This window comes from Centrocercus urophasianus, unplaced genomic scaffold (genome assembly GCF_019232065.1).
Source record: "Centrocercus urophasianus isolate 14NV4802_14NV808 unplaced genomic scaffold, USGS_Curo_1.0 seq_24, whole genome shotgun sequence".
NCBI lineage: Eukaryota > Metazoa > Chordata > Aves > Galliformes > Phasianidae > Centrocercus > Centrocercus urophasianus.
Genome location: NW_024884800.1, coordinates 154,446 through 170,843, shown reverse-complemented (window position 1 = coordinate 170,843; position 16,398 = coordinate 154,446). Strand labels below are relative to the sequence as shown.

At 44.7% G+C, this 16,398-nt stretch overlaps 1 protein-coding gene across 4 annotated transcripts in view; it reads left to right on the top strand.

Annotated features, from left to right (window-relative positions):
* The first annotated feature begins 971 nt into the window (after positions 1-971).
* The window catches only part of LOC122163730 (rho GTPase-activating protein 20-like), a 30,649-nt gene continuing 15,222 nt past the window's right edge, over positions 972-16,398 (top strand). The window contains exons 1-2 of one of the 4 annotated variants that reach the window (XM_042825190.1): positions 972-1,052; positions 14,892-14,974. In XM_042825190.1, the coding sequence (XP_042681124.1) occupies positions 14,895-14,974 (80 nt within the window). In that variant the 5' untranslated portion in view covers positions 972-1,052; positions 14,892-14,894. Of the gene's footprint in view, positions 1,053-3,540; positions 3,642-9,171; positions 9,199-12,075; positions 12,163-14,891; positions 14,975-16,398 lie in introns of those variants that run through there. The other 3 variants (XM_042825188.1, XM_042825187.1, XM_042825191.1) reach the window with 3 other exon arrangements.

Here is a 16,398-nt window from a genome sequence, read left to right as displayed (position 1 = left end):
CAGGTGCCCTGACTTCCAAGGTAAGCTGCTTTGTAGAACAAGAATGGAACTGTCTGTGGCCCCATCAGTTCTTGGCTCATCTGCTCAGTTCGCCCACAAAAACTGTCTGTCAGAGCGATTTTTTTTGGGTAGCTCCTTCTCCATATTTAGTCCCTGACTCCACTCTTGAGCAATGCCTGTTGTTGAAAGTGAGGTTCTGCACCACTATTGGTAGTGAGGCAATCTGTTGGGTCCCCTTCTATATCAAGTTAACTTCACTTTGTAGTTTTCCAGCCTGCAGTGATTTGTGCTCAAACCCTGTACAGAAACGTGTATTTCTGAAAGCAGATCATGCCTGTCTTCCCCAACACTTTTTTTTTTCCCTTTTTTTTTTTGTTTTTTTTTTTTTTGTTTTGTTGTTTCTTTGTTTGTTTTTTAAATTATTATTATTTTCGGTAATGCTTTGGGCACAGAAAGAGGAAGCTCACGTGAGCATGAAGAGGGGTGGGTTCACGCTAACCAGGATGATGAACCTGAAGCGTGCCCCTCCTCCAACCCTCCCCTTTCCCCGTATGTTTCCACCTCGCTCTACTACACGGAGTTTCCCGGGAGGGCGCCGGGCTGGAAGCGCCGGCAGACACTGCCGGGTGGGGCTAATATTACTCCAGTACAGACCGGGCTGTTCCCCTGGGCGCCCACACCCGGGAAGGATGAGTAGGAGGAGATCGGGCATTCCTTCCAGTTTTGCATCCCGCCGGAACGGGACGGGCGTTTGTTCTGCCCGCGTTCCCCCCCATCGGACGAGACCGGAGCGCAGCAGCCGTCCCACGCCGGGTTGGGGGGTGCCGCCGCCTGGCCCCTCCTCTCCCCTCCCCGTCTCCCTCCCGGCCCGCCCCGCCAATGCCCAGCGGAGCCCGTACCGGGCGGAGCTGCCCCGTTCGCAGCGCCGCGCGGCTCCGGTGCTCCGCGTCCGCTCGCCGCCGCCGTGCACCATGCGGGGCGCCGAGCCCCGGCCGCGGGTATGACTGGACCGCAGCGCTCCGAGCTGCGCCGCGGGCTCCGCGCGGAGCCAGGCAAGTACCACAGCGCTGCCCTCGCCGCCACGGTCCCGGCGGTGTCCCCTGCCGGCTCTCCTGGGGCGGCCGCTCCGCGCGGAGCAGGGGTCTCGTTCCGGCTCCCGCGCAGACGTGGCCGCGTTTCAGGGGCAGATCTCCTCGTAATGCTGCCCGTGTGTCGGGAGATCTCCAAGCCCTTCCTCAGACGTGGCTGCGTTTCAGGGGCGGTGTCCCTCGAGCGGCGGGGGGAGTTCAGAGCCGGACGAGGAGGTGCCGGGCTGGATGAGTGCTGTGGGGGAACTGCCGCCGGCCCGGCTGCTGGAGGGACGGGGGAGATGGGAGACCTCACGGGATAGGTATGCCTGTATGCCTGGAGTAGGGGATCCGCCCGGCTTTGAAGTGGGTCAGGAATGAAATACTTGGGGTTTCTGCAGTACGGAGTTTTGAGAGTGTTTTTCTCGAGACACGTTTGCACAGAGAGCTTTTTCAGAATGGTGGCAGAATCACAGTGCTTTTGCGTCTGCGTGTTCTTCTAGGAGATCTGTAAAGTGCTCTCACTGCCTACATGTCAGGACATCGTGATGGGCAAAACAGCCCTTTTGTCGCTGCCTCGTATTTTTAGACTCACCAACAGAAACTGCAGTGTTCTCTGGGGTGAAAAGCATGTGGCACTGGGAAAAAAGTAGAACACACTGCTGGGGGAGATGCTGAGCAGCAGTTTGGTGACTTTTTTTAAGGCGGTGGGGTGAGCAGTAGAATGTAGTTTTAGCATGAAATAATGGAAAATAAAGGAAAACTATAAACGTTACTCAAAATGCCAGTTTGAAATTCTCTAAAACAAAACAAAACCATCCAAAACACAGTAGTTAAATGGAACAATTTTCTTTGGAGGCTGTTTCCACTGGAGTAAACATGAAGTTCAATTTAAAAAAAAAAAACCTGCAGCTAGCTGTTATATTAATAGTGCCTGCAAGGGCTGGTGGGTGCTTACAATCGGAGTCTTAGAAAGATCTTTACAATCTGGAGCAATATGTTATTGCATCTCTTGCTGCCCATTCTAGAGATGGTCGCAGCTTTTGCCTACAAGCCCTACCCAGAGCTGTTAGGACACAAATGTCTGTTTTTCTCATGTTTTTCCTGTCTTCTACCTTCAGAACATCCCTTAGCATTCCTTTTCCTAATAGGACCCTTGGCTGGTGTGTTCTGTGTAACCTGAAGTGTTGCTGTGATGTGCCAGCATTACCTGCGGATTTGGAAAGCGGGGGCCACTCTTCGCTTCGCATCTCATCAGGCTGTGAGCTCACTCAGCTGGAGCAGCAGGGCTGCAGGCTCCTGCTTCGGCATAGTGCAGAGCTCTTATGTGAGCTGTGCTCCCTGGGATGCACACAGCGCTGCAGGCACTGCACTGCAGCTCTCCCAGGGCTTTCTCCAAAGACTTGATCATCAGTTTGTCCAGTATGGCTTTAAGCTGAAGTTAGCCACTGATGTTTGATGGACTTTATATTAATGGCAGCGTTCTCTGCCATGAGTTAGTTGTCCCTCCTACTTGCTGAGACCTGGCACAATTCATGACCTGCTGCAGGGAAGCTTCTGGGTGCGCTCTGTGGGCCTCTGAGCTGGTGTTCTCCAGGATACAGTTAAAGAGGGACATTCCCTTCGTGGAATAAGGAAGAAAGCAGTCAGGAGGCTGCACAGATGTTTTAACCCCTCTCATCTCAGAGAGGTTTGTAATGAAACAATTTTCTCCAAAATCTCATTGCTCATACAGTTTGATTGGAAGCCTATTTATTTAATCATAATTATTATTAATAATAATAATCATTTTATTTAATCAAAAACATCACCCTCTAGTGATGTTTTAAAATTTAATATAGGTTTCTTTCAAGAGGAAAGCAACTATTAAAGTCTATAGGACAAAAAAAAAACAACCAAAAAACAAACAAGCTTAGATTTCTTTAGAGTCTACCGCTTCAAACGCAGTAGCACACCATGAGTGAGCTCACAGCCTCCTTTGGGATGGACAGTGCTTCACTGCCTGTCTGGCAGCACCTGCAGGTGACATCCTGTATCCTTGGCCAGAAGTGATTGCAGAAGTCATGTCAAGGAGTTACAAACCTATGGTCCACATCCAATCTGCGTGGTCATTTTCTCAATAAAACATGGAAATCCAGCCTCGCCAGCTCCCTACCCGCCATATGCTTATAATCATTGACCTGGCTTCTGCTTAGGATATTCTTCGACTTGTCAAGGAAAAAGTGTCTTTGTAACGATCACTTATGCCTTGTATGGCATATAGAAAGTCTGCTTAATAGCACGGTCTCCATTTCAGACAGAGAATGGCACTGCAGCACTCTGTGATTTTAAAACAAACAAAACCCCCACACTTTGATTCTTCTTTCTGGCGTTTTCTCCTGAGGGGTGTTAGAGCTGTGGGAGGAAGGACTGGCACAGGGAAGGGTGTGCATGGGCACAAGAAGTCAACCCCTCTTTTTCCTGTTCTCTGCAGTGCTGCCCCTTCTCGCATTCCCTTGAGAGCAAATGGTAGGGAGGATAATGATGTGGAAGTCTGCAAAACCTGATGCTCACAGTGAGCCCCTCTGAAAACAGGTAGGGCGGAGTCCAGCATGCGAGGGAGAAACTGAAGCAAAACAGGATGTTTTTGTAATTTAAAATGTATTTTTCTTAATTCCTGTTGAAAAACCTGGTTTGGTTTGGATTTGATGTTGCCTGCAGCATTAATTGGGAAATTTATGAGCAAAAGAGTTTTGTGTATGTGTATGTGCTTGCATAAGGAAAGCAAAGAAGGAGGCTCAGGACAATTTTCCAAATGAAGAAGTAAAGATGACAATAGGAACTGACAATGATGCCAGTAGAAACTTATCTGTTCTGGTTTCCTCAAAATAAATACATATGTAATCTGATGGAATCTATGAAGACCCATGGAAATGCACAGGAGTGGAGATGTGTGTTTACACGTAAATTTACATTCAACCCAAGTGATGGGAGTGAGGTATAAGGGGCAGATTATAAAGTCTTTGGGGTCTTCTGTGCACTGTTGTGTGGTCTTCTTTCAGCTGATACTGATGTCATGCTTGTTCCTGTAGAGGTTAAGGCAGAAGTAAAAAAAGAAAAAAAAACACTGGGAAAAACGAAGGCAAGGAATAATGTATGAATCAGGAAAATTGTCTTTAAATAGAACAGTTCTCAGAGTTTTCCACTGCCAGCTCCTTTGGACTGTGCCAGAAACAGAGGCGTGGAGAGCAGCATCTCAGAGAAGCCCACGGCTGCTCTCACTCCTCATTGCCAGTGGATGCAACCTCTGCATCCCCGTGGGTCCTTTGCCCTTTTACAAATCCAAACCTCTGCAAAACACTGGCATTGATGGTTGACTTCAGTGGAAGGCAGGTGTTTCCTGTCTAATCACGTCCTCTCATTGGCTCACTTATGACTTTCTGCAGTAGCTTGCAGGAGTTGCTCCCATGAGATAATTAGGACAGCTTAATTTAAGGGGCTTAAATGGGAGAAGTTCCATTCTGCTGCTTTTCTGTTTCCATCTCTTCTGCTGCTCATAACTGGAATATGTTTTTTAAGGCTTCATAGCTTAACTTGCATTGGTTCATAGCAAGGCATTTTGCTGTAAGAATGTGCACGTTTTCTTGTTAACCTCACTTGGCAAACCACCCTCTGAATTCCAGGTGATTTGATCTCTGAGCTCTTTGTGATTAGTTTCTCTTCCCTTTCTCAGTCTGCTGGCATCTTTTCAAGCCGTTTTCAGGCTCCCTCTTCTCACCTTCATTTTTACATGGGCTCAGCCAGCATGATGCTCTCCAGCCTGCCTTGCCTAACTGCTCAGCAATGTCTCTCTTGGCCTTTTTCAGTGTTCCACTCCTAACATTTTCCTGCAACTCCAACAACTGGCAAAGACATGCAGTTTTTGGAGCCGAAGTCCACTTTTTTTTGCCCACCTCGTGTAACTTTAGACTTGCAGATCCACTGAAATTCATGGTGTTTGGAGCCCCACTGTCATCAACTGCAAAATTCTGTAGGATTAAATCCTACAATTCAGGAAAAAGCTGAGTTTTGAGGAGGGATTCAACGTTGGATGTTACTAATAATTGTGTTAGCTGTCTTGTTCTCGTCAAGCAGATGGGCAAGCAAGAGAAAGGGGAAACTGCCTTTCATGGTATGTGTGCTAGAAGAGGTGCTGTTGGTTAATCCATCTTTCAGCCAGCCAGCTCTGAAAATGCCATTTAACAACCCCGTGTCTGTGGAGCACTAACGGGATGCTTGGAAGTCATAAAGGGATTAATGTTCAGCCCTAATGAAATCCAGATGCACAGATCTGCCTCTTTTCAAGCTCTTTTCTGTGGCCAAGCTGCAAATAAATTTATTTAATCAAGGTAAATACATGAGAAGCACCAGCCCTGCATTGTGCAGTAGGTACTTAAACTCACAGGCACCAAAGACTACTGGCAGTCCCTGTCAAAGAGGAGTGGGTTTCCCACTGACGCTCTGCTTGTAACAGAATTGATCGTTCTGTTTGATCATAAGGTAGGAAAGTGAGACCTTTCTTGGGAGGCACAATTCATGCATGTTTTTGCATTCAGACTGAGGGAAGCTGCCTTGGACGTAAGCCTGCTTCTATTCCTAAAGAAAGGCCAAGGCAGGTATACTGGCAGGGAGCATGTGGTCACTATCAGGGATGTGTTGGAGGTCCACTAAAAGCCTGGAAGCTGGCACTGATTGTGCATCTTGTGCAGTGGCAGGAAGAGGGAGAAGTGAGAATTCATGCCACAGCGTTCAAGACGTGTTCAGTGGACTCGAAGCATTACTGTACTATTTGTAGTTAAAATTTTCTCTTCCTTGTGCAATTTTTAGCTTCCTATATCACAAGCTGAGTGTGGGTACTGTGCACTTCAGGTGCTGGTAGATCATCTGGGCCCTAAGAAGGGCCAATCCTGTGTACTTGAGCTCAGCAGCCCTGCTTTGGAGAGACTGAAGTAGTTCTGTAACTGGGAATACCCAGGCAGTCCTGTTTCTTTTTATGGTAGCAGGAGGAATTTTGAACTAGATGAGGGGAAGAAAGGGGGGTATTTTGAAGGCATGGGGAAATGTAGTACATTCTTCTGTTTCTCACATTTGACTGCTCCGTGAGTTTTTCTTTTTGCCAAATCACAACTCAGCAAACTATTTATTTGCATTAAAAAAAGGAATCCTGATTCTTAATTTACTTTGGCCTCAGTGATGAATTCTTATACTGTGAAATTCAGTAAGCTTCCTCCCAGTGTTATATATACATCCTACTTTAAAATAGAAGCTTCTGCTTCAGGGAACCAGCTTGTGTCAAATGTTTTAAAGCACTTTTTAAAAGTATGCACCCACTGATTTACAACTTAGGTCTTACCAGCACTCACCCTGTAATTGTTTGTTGCTGTATTCATAATCAGAGTATACCATGGCCCAATGCTGGAGATCATATATATGTGTGTGTAGAGTTATGCAGAGGTTTTCTTGAGTCCTGTAGAGACAAGAAGGCATTTTGTGAGAAGTTCCAGGAGTCGTTTCATTCTGGAAGACCTCTGATACTCTCCATGAGGCATCATTCTCCCTGTGCTTTTGAGGACATCCTCTTTCTTTGCCATTGCTGCCAGTTGTGCAATCCTGAGGAAGGGAGGCCCTGCAGGCACAAATAGTCCATGGCAGCAGAGGAAAAATGAGACGGAACAGATGAGTGTGAGTCAAACTAGTCCCCAGTCACCCCTGGGTGGAAAACCTACTCAGCCTTTGGCAGTTGAGAATTGTTTCTCCTCATCACCCTTATATGGGACATTTTAAAATAAACCATTAGGGCTTCATTTCTTGGAAGGAAAAGGAAATGTTTCAAAGCGTGTCCTTGCAAACTGATTTAGCACCATCCATCAGGTTCTGCATATTTTAAGAAATGTTTGGGTTTGGTTGGAGCTGCTTTTTGCATCAAGGGAGAGAGAGGCAATTAGTAAAATAGCATGTGAAGGTTACTTGTGCAAAACAGTTCAGATAAATGTTTACACACAATTTTCTTAGCTCTGTGTTCACATTAAACTCTGCTCCATCTCTGCGCTGCAGCCACACGTTATTTTACATTTTGTTCTCCGATTAATTAGGCTAACTATGGATCTAAAGTAGATCAAAGGGTTAAAGTGGTGATGGGAGAGTTAAAGATTCTCCCTAGCATTTGCAAGGAAATGTTAACACCAAATGTCTTTGCTGGCAAGATTCACCCCAAAGAAACAGCTGTGCTTTTTTTCCTGTCTTCTGGGCCCTGAATTTTCAAACTGTTTAGGGTGAAGTAATGTAACAATTGAAGTACAGACGGACAGGCAGACGTGTCCTTACCTGACATGCAGCAATATGGAAAAAATAGGCGGGAAGGACCAGAACAGAGCTGCATTAGCCAGAAAACATAAGGGACTGCCAGAAACTCAGGCCAGGGGAGACACAGGGCAGTTAGCATAGTGTTAATTGGGCTGTGTGTGCTCCAAGAGCTGCTCCTTTTTAGAAGTGAATTGTTTATGTTATGGAAAAACTTCTTGTAGCTCCAGTGGCAGCGCGTGAGCCTGCCTCATCAGTCAGGTAGAGGAAAACAAATTTTAACATACTGGGAATTTCTAATACTATTCCATGAGATTTCATCTGCTTAAATTCTGTCTGCTCACAGACGCTGGTCTGTTCTTTTGGATAAACTCTTGGCAGGAGCTGTGTCTGCCTTTTCTTTGCAGTGAAAATGTCATAATAACAGTTTGTGATCTGAGGAGAAAGGAAATCTCAGATCTCTCCCAAAAGGAGGACCGAGCTTCCAAGTCTATCTCTGCCACTGTGTTTCTATGCCACCCTTTGCATGTTACTTACACCTTCACTCTGAGTCTCATTGCCTCCATTTCTCGAGCTGCCTCTTTGAAGCCAAAGTAGCCACATATGGAGGGAGAGTAAGGAAGGGCCTGGCTGAGTAAAAACTGTAGTGTTTTAGAACCCACCAGCTAAGAAGAGTTATGGTGAAACACAGTTATATAGAGGGAAAAGCAGTGGCAGCCAACTGTTCTGAAAGCTCTCGCTTGGCCAGGCATAGCAGTGGGTCTTCCTTCAGACATGCAGGGTTTGCTTCTCTTCCCCTGTTCACATGCCTGGAACGTCTCTAGAACAACTGCAGAGGCCTCATGCACTGCAGGGATGCCCACGTGGCATCCGTATGGGAAATGGGATGGGATGTCTCATCACTTGGAGGAGCTGCTGAAAACAGAAGGACGCAACATTCTCGTGAGTGCAGTGCATGAGAAGGTGGAAAAACTGCAGCGGCAGGGAGCGTTGGCAGTGCAGGATGGCTGTTAGCCCAAGGCTTCATTTTCCTTTCCTCTCTGCTTGGTGAATCATGCCGGGGGGCTACTGTGCTGCACGATGTTCCTCCTGGTCTTACAAAGACCTGAGGATCACAGGGAGATTACGTTTATAGCGTTATTAATCAAGTACTTTTCCCCATGCTAATTTTAAATGCAAATCAGCATAACGAAATGACAAGCCTGGTTATTTTCAATTCTTGTAACCTAATGCCAGATTTCCCTTTCACGGAACAATCTTTTCTTCTCCATCTGTCTCTAAGTTGGTTTTCAAAATTGGAACGCAACTGCAGTGTTATACAGACACTTCATAAAAGCGTCCTACAGTCACATAAACAAGAGACAGAACAGAAGGCAGAAGTGGGTGGAAGAGCAGCAGCAATTTTTTTCATGTGAATCTAATCCACGCCATCAGTTAATTGCTTCTGTACTCTTAAATGGCTTCTAAGTTATTTTAATGTTACCTAAGAGCTAAATAACTGCTTGCTGTATTTATGCAGTAAGTTTTGCTTTTATGTGTGTTTACTGGGATCAGTTGATTAATAGCAGAGATCAGCTATCTGCCCTGACACAACATAATAATACTGTGTATTTACAGGAAAAGATTATTTCATGAGATCCATGCAAGAATGAGAATAATATTGGTGTTATTAGCTCTGAACAGACTGTGATGCTCCGAGTGATCAAAGACTTTGTGACCGATGTCATCTGTCCCTGGCAGTGTCTTCAACAGCATAAGCCTACCTAACTGTCAGCATGGAGTTTAGTCAGAGTCCACATTTATGAACAAATATGTATGTATTTTAAAAGTATATGATTCCCTTTAATCATCTTCAGTTTATGACTTTGAGAAAGTGAGCTAAGAGCCAAGTTTTCCATATTAAAAAGTAACAGAAAGTAAAAGCTCAGAGAGAAGCAAATTTCCTTGGAAGAGTAAGCTAGGTGCCTGCAGTCATACTAGTGACTTCTTGGAAGGGTTATAATCCTTTATCTCCATTCAGCAGCATGCAGAGGACTCAGGGTGAAACATCAGTATGCTGGAAGTAGGGATAGACCTTGTTGAGAAAGGCATTAGCAGAAATAACTGCTTTAAACCAGTTTTAAATTGCCTAAGAAAAGCGAAGGTCATAATCTTGTAAACAAAGAAAGAATTACTTTCCCTTTCTGATTGATCAGGGCTCACCAAATACTCCAGAGGAGAGGATCTGTAAGTAGAGATCTTCCCTTGTGGTGGCCAACCCTTGAATGAGGTCTTGGGAACTTCCACCTGTGCTCCCAGGCCTGGCTGCTCCCCTTTACCAGCGGCTCAATCACGGCTTCAGGCTGTGACTTAATGTTCCCATACATATCTAAATTAACTCTCTCCCTATATTTGATCATATTGCCTTTAATGCCCTTGAACACAGGGAAGCCGGAACAACAAAGCTGGGCAAAATTCCATACAATGGTTTGTAATGAAATTCAGTTTCAGAATTTTTTTTTAAATCCTGCTTGTGATAGCAACAGAGTCAGTGTAGGAGCTCATTAATCAACCAGGTATGAAGGAACAGAAGGGACGATGGTTAAATTAAATTCATCTCACTGGGCAGATGGACTTGCAATGGCGATGTTGATGAGTGAGTGTCTTGGATCTAGAGTCACATATTAATTTTTAGACTATGTCCATCTCTAACAAGATTCAGTACAAGTAAAATCAGTGCTCAGTGCTTCCCTTGTCCAAGAAAGGGAGGGAATGGCTGTCATCCTTGCTTCAGCAAAGAGTGTACGGGGTGGACATTTGCTAACTGACAAATCTTTCCCTGGGAACGCTGATCCAGTGAAAACTAAAATTTCATGGAGGCACTGCTTTGGAAGAGCCTTGCAGTAAAACGGAGGGTTCTGAAAGAATTCTTCCTATCACAAAGGATCTTAAAGCTTTTTACCAGGCAAGTCTCTTTTGGAAAACATCCTTGCTTTGTGTCAGCTCATCCACCCCACCCCATGGTCTCTAGCACTGCAGAAATTTTGGACAGAGGATCATAGCAGCACCGAGAGACCTCCAAGATCATCTAGTCCAACTATCTAGTTACACTAACATTTCCCCATTAACCTGTGTTCCTTAATACAACATCTAAATATTTCTTGAACACCAAATCTGTATCTGTCACGTCTTATCACACAGATGATCCTGCAACTGGGCGGTTGTGGGTTTGCACATGGCCAAGCCAACCATCACCTTGTCTATTTCCCACTCCTGATCTAGAAGTGGAATCTCACATCTGTGTCATCATAACGTACAGTCTTCCATAGCACCAGCAGCTTGTAAGCAAGAGAGATGTATTTTCCTATTACTTTTCACTGGCTGATGGAGATGAATCTGACCAGGTGACTTCTCACTGCTGCTGGCAGAGTGAAGTGGTCTTAACAACTTGCACCATCTTCTGTGGTCACAGAAAATATATGACATTTTTGAAAACATGTAAATGCTTATGAAACAAATATTTCAATTTAAGTTTTGCAGAAAAATTGAATTTTAAAAAACATTTTCATTTTCAAATATAAACTACACCAGATAGCAGCATTCCACTGTATAGCAGAAATGCTAAGTCAGCACCTGAAGCAATGATAGAGCACCTGGTGGGAAGGCAGGGCTAGCCCAGGGGAGCTCAGGTGCATGCAATGTACTGAGTGATGGAAAGGGTGGAGCGAGGATTCACCCCTTCCCAGCCTTCATGTAAGGGTTGGCAGTGGAGGTGAGGGTATCTTGCTGGCGATCCCTGCCTACTTGAGGCCTTCTACAGGTGAGCAGCTTTTTTTCCTTCTTTTCTGTGTTTACGACTGCTGTGTTTCAGCTCATTCTTGTTTACTGCAGCCGAAGACTTTGCCTCTCCACTGTTATTGCTATACTCTCCATGATATTATAGCTTTACACACCACCACAGACATTACAGACTTTGACCAACTATTGAGAAAGGGATGATCCAGTCTGTATTAAGTAGGTGTCGTCATTTTTCAGCCCTCTCCCACCTTAATTATCTGAAAAATAACATTCAAGTACAGAGGTCAGTGGGAGGGGGGAAATCTGCTTGTGCTTGCCAGTGGAATCGATACTGTAGACCTTACATGGGTTTGGAATGAGGGGCATTAGACTCACAGCTATTCCAGTGCCAAGAAATACGCAGCTAAAATTGGCAGCTCAGAGATGTGTAATACACAAACAGGGTCTGGAGTGTTGCAAGTGTTCAAGCGCTTTCAAGTATGTTGGGTAAACGACTATCTGTTTCCATGGTTAAAAGAAAAAAAAAGCAGAGATTCTGCTGTGTCCCTCCAAGGATTCTCTAATTCAAGTCCCTGGTTAATGTGAGCAGAGCTGACTTCCAGCAAAAACGCTCCCTGGCTCTGATGCTGTGGGGCACAGCAAAGTGTTCTCCTCATCTGAAAACAATACTCTGTGGAAATGGTGTGCAATGCTGTCTGGCACCCTGGATATCTCCACACTGAGGATCACCAGCAGCTGCCTGCAAGCAGCAATGTTCTGGGGGGCAAAGACGCTGTGGCTGCTCCAGAGAGCTCCTGTGTGGGACAAAGTCCTCGTGTTGTTTTGTCCATGCAGCAAGAGGGGAGGCAGGCACTGGAGTTTCCTGTCCCATACAGAGTAAGGGAGCAAAAGGTGGATCTGGCTGGTGCAATGCTGTGCTTCAGATTTGTTTCAGGAGTGGCCTGAAGTATTTATGTGCCTATTAGTAAATAATTGGCACACTGTATAGTTAAAGGAAAAGGTAAGCTCATTTTCTCCTACTGTGGGACTTGTGAAAGTTTTTACATTGCGTTTCAAATTATTTCTCCTCACGTGAAGGCAGAGGATGTCACCTCAGTTCCCTTTCTTCATATGTTGGTTTGAAATTTTTTTATATTAAAAATACATCGATCTGATTCCCTGTTTGTGACTTGGGCTTACCAGCTGGTGTCAGCATGTTTGCTTTTCTGTTGCTGTGGTCACATTTTTGGTGTGTGAACTGGTCATCTCTCTGCTGTTTTTGTTGTTTTCTTACATGGCACTGAAAGAACCTGGATTGCTAGGAGGCTTTTCTTGTCTAATAGTTTCTTGAAGAAATGTTGTTTACATTGGATAGGCCTTGTTGAACAAAAATTGCTTGAAATGGAATACGTAGCTATGCTCTCCCCAGCAGAAGAAGAAAAGCGAGCAACAATTTTACCATATGTGGCTACTGAAATGAAAGGCAGAGCAGGTTATTACTTCTCTGCTCTTCCTCTGGAGAAAGGCAATGAAAAGGTTTTTTGGAGGGCAATGCTGGCAACATTCAGATATCATCAGGAAAGGTTTCAGATTGTCAAAAGAAGAAATCCGCATGGACTTTATCACCTGTGTAGTAACTCCTGACTCTGATATATCCTGTGAAACTTATTCTGGGGAAAATGCCTTCCTACATTTCACTCATATCATGTATTTACTTGGTACCCCTTACCTCTTTACACTGCGGAGAAGATTAGTAGGTGGCCAAAATGTCTGCTTTATGTACAGTGAGGTCAGTATGCGTAGGTGCGTATGATCCTTTGTAACAGAAGATTGTGTCACTTGCATGGTTACATTACAACACTGTTGAAGATGTTACAACAATGCCCCTGGCCCAAGGAGGCATTACATCTCCCTGCAGGCCCACTTTATTTATTCAAGTGACCTTTGCAGCTGACAGCTACTCGGGTGTTTCCACGAGAAACCACACCCTAAGATATTGCCTGGCTGACTCTTTGCTGTGTTGTGTTTTGTAGGAACATTTTATCCTATTAAGGCGCCTAGGAAAGACAACTTCCTTTTCAGTACGGGCTTTTTTTTTTTTTTTTTTTTTTTTTAGAAAACAAATGTTTTTGAGTCCATGTTATTTTTATTTAGTTCTCTCTGTGAAACTTCCAAAGAAAGAACTTTGTTTGGCAGGGTCACACTGGGAAATGAGGGAGGAACTAATGTCCCTCTGTCTACTTATATACTCATGCACAAATAAATTACTTGGAGAGCATTGCTGATGTTGCAAAGCTGAGCATTCATATGGTAGAAAGTGACCTAATTAAGTTGGTCTTGTAACCCAAAGTTGGAGTGGGGTACACGACCATACACTGTTTTTCACGAGTCCATCTGTGTTTTGGAAAGCTCAGGCAGACCAAGTCAGGCATTAATCAGAAGTCTGTGTTGTAGAAAGCTCTTGCCTGTGGAATTCTTTGTCACAGAAGTCAAGCAGTATCTTATAAATGGAGTGGGGCATGAATAAGCGTGCACCTTCTCTGGCAGCTGTACTCCACCTGTGCCACAGATTTCCGTTCTGAACTGTAGTGAATAAATTCTACCGATTTTTGAAGTGATCACTTGTGACTGGTTCTTAATTTTTGAGATTCCTCACATTAACACTAGGAGACAGATTTATAGATGTGCTGAGCCCTTGTGGCTGTAGCAAATAATGAGCAGGGAGTGTGCTTCTAATGTGCTGAATGCTGGGCACCCAACTGCACTGCAGGCATTTTGGTCTCAGCCTTTCCATCAGTGGGATGGGAGTAATACCTTTCTCTAACATTGCAAGAATGATATGCTAATGTAGTTAATGTAGGGTAGTACACTCCAATAGTGTCAAGTACTCGGAGATGGTACTACTGCAGTAACTATTTCTGCATTCAGCACAGTTTGAAAAATATGTAATTAATGAACAGGTTTTCTCCATAGGATATCTCTTCAATCAGCAATCCAGTATTTGTCTCCCAGGCTAAAATCTGGCATCTTTCTCCAGCAAAAAAAAAAAAAAAAAAAAAAAAAAAGACAAAAAGCAAAAAAAAGCTGTTTGACGAGTAAAATGAGACCTCTGGCCTTCATATGTATGTGTGACTTTTCATGGTAACCATCCATGTCAACAAGTCTCATCTTTACTATCTCATTGCTGTGATAGAGGACTGTGGATAGTGCTTTTGAGAAAAATACAAGTATCTTGAGGTTACAAGGAGAGGGTCACATTAACAGTCCAATTGCTGAATCTATATATCATGGAAAGTGAAGAAATGAGGAAATCTACTAAGTAATGTCATCCATTCCTTCAGCCCATAAAATATGGCTCCCCATAGCATTAAATGCTCTCCATAGCTTTGTTCAGTCCAGTTTTAAATGAGATTTCTGTTTCTTCCCACAGTCTGCTAGGTATGAGCGTTAGGTTTTCCTGATCCTCAGCCCACGCTTTTTTTCTTTGCCTAATTTCATGTCATTGAAATACTTTGAATGTTGGCTGTGCAAACTAGAAGTGTTTCAAGTTAGGAAAGTTTGAAATGTCCCACATGTATATGAGAGCTGACGAGTTCTTTAGTAAGGAAGCGAAGTATTTTCAGATCATGGCTTGCAATATTAGGGTTTGATAAGAGTTAGCTAGAAAAAAAAGAGTGCAGTCATAGAGTGCAGTGAGCAGATCTGCTTCCAAGGTGGCCAAACTAACTGCAACTTATTTTTCTCTCCCAGAAGATGAAGCCCATCGTCCAAAGAAGGCGATCTACACCTTCTGCCATTACGAAAGCTCTTGGCAAGTCAAAACACCATTCCAGGTAGGGAAAATACCTCTTTGACTCCTTTTTCTACTCTTCTGCCTAGGCAGGCTGAAATCAAGCTGTTTATCAAATTCATTCAGCTGTGTCAAGGACAACTTGTTTATGGATAGATCTGAAAAATCTTTGTGTATGTGCACATGTCTTCTACACTAGCAAACAGCGGAAAAAAACATTATTCCCCACTCTCTTGCTGGACTGCAAGAGAGCCAAGATTCCTGTGCCATTCTGGCTGAGCTCAGCAAGGTATTTAGCTGCCAAATGCATCGCTGTGTAGTCTGCATCTAACCCGCAGCAGGCAGTGTATGAGAAGTTGAACAGAGGTGCCCTAAGAAATTAAACAACTGATGTCACAGACAAGCAGAAGATGCCCAGTGCAGAGCAGTACGTGAGGGCCTTCCTTGTCTAGTGGTGCATGGCTGTGGGTGAGAAGCACAACTGAGAAGTGTTGGAAGGAGAACTTCAGTGTAGAGATGTCCCGCGTGGGCCTGACTATGTTCTGTGAACTTATGCTGATTTGGCAAAGAGCACAGTTGTACTAATCCCCTCAGCTCAGACTGCAGTGAGAGTCTGTGGTTTGGTTTAAATTAATGGGGGAAAGAACTGTAAATGGTCCATTACTGAGCAGGTCTGGAAGGAGTTGCTCCAGAGAGAGGAAGGCTGCACCAGCCTTGTCAGGAAAGCAAGCAGTCGTGGGGAGTCTTCTGGGCAGGTGGTATGGGAAGACAATGTCTCAGGGAGGCACAACAGGACACATGCTGCCATGGTGCTTGCTGTCTTGCGTATCAGTACTGGCACATCCATCTTGTGAGCATCCTGTCAGACTGTTTTCAGCAGTGTGTGGAAACAGGACAAGGGGAAACGGCCAGAAACTGGAGTATAGGAACTACAAATGTGCACAAGAACTTCTGTACGGTGAGGTGACGGAGCACTGGAACAGGCTGCCCAGGGAGGTTGTGGAGCTTCCTTCTCTGGAGATATTCAAGACCTGCCTGGACACCTACTTGTGCGACCTGCTGTAGGGAACTGCTTTGGCAGGGGGTTGGACTCAATGATGTCTGGAGGTCCCTTCCAACCCCTGTGATTCTGTGATTCTGTCATTCTGCCATGTGCATTCCTGCTCAGCCATCATCTGAGGACTCCACAGGAGAACTTGCTGTCCCCTGCTCTGCATTCTGGACTGCCATTGGAAGGGCTGGATTTAAAATTAGGCTGTGTTGATTCACCTGGGAGTGGGAGGGAAATGGGAGCTGCATTTGGGAGGAAGCTGAGTATCTCTTTCACATACACGCTTGCCTGCAGACGAGGTGCACATTTTTGTCTTTGTAGACAGGAGGATCTTTATTTCCTTCTATCTCCATAAAAATCTAGGACAATTTCTGAAAGGTTAACAAGTTCAGATGTGCTCATATATCTGATCCTGT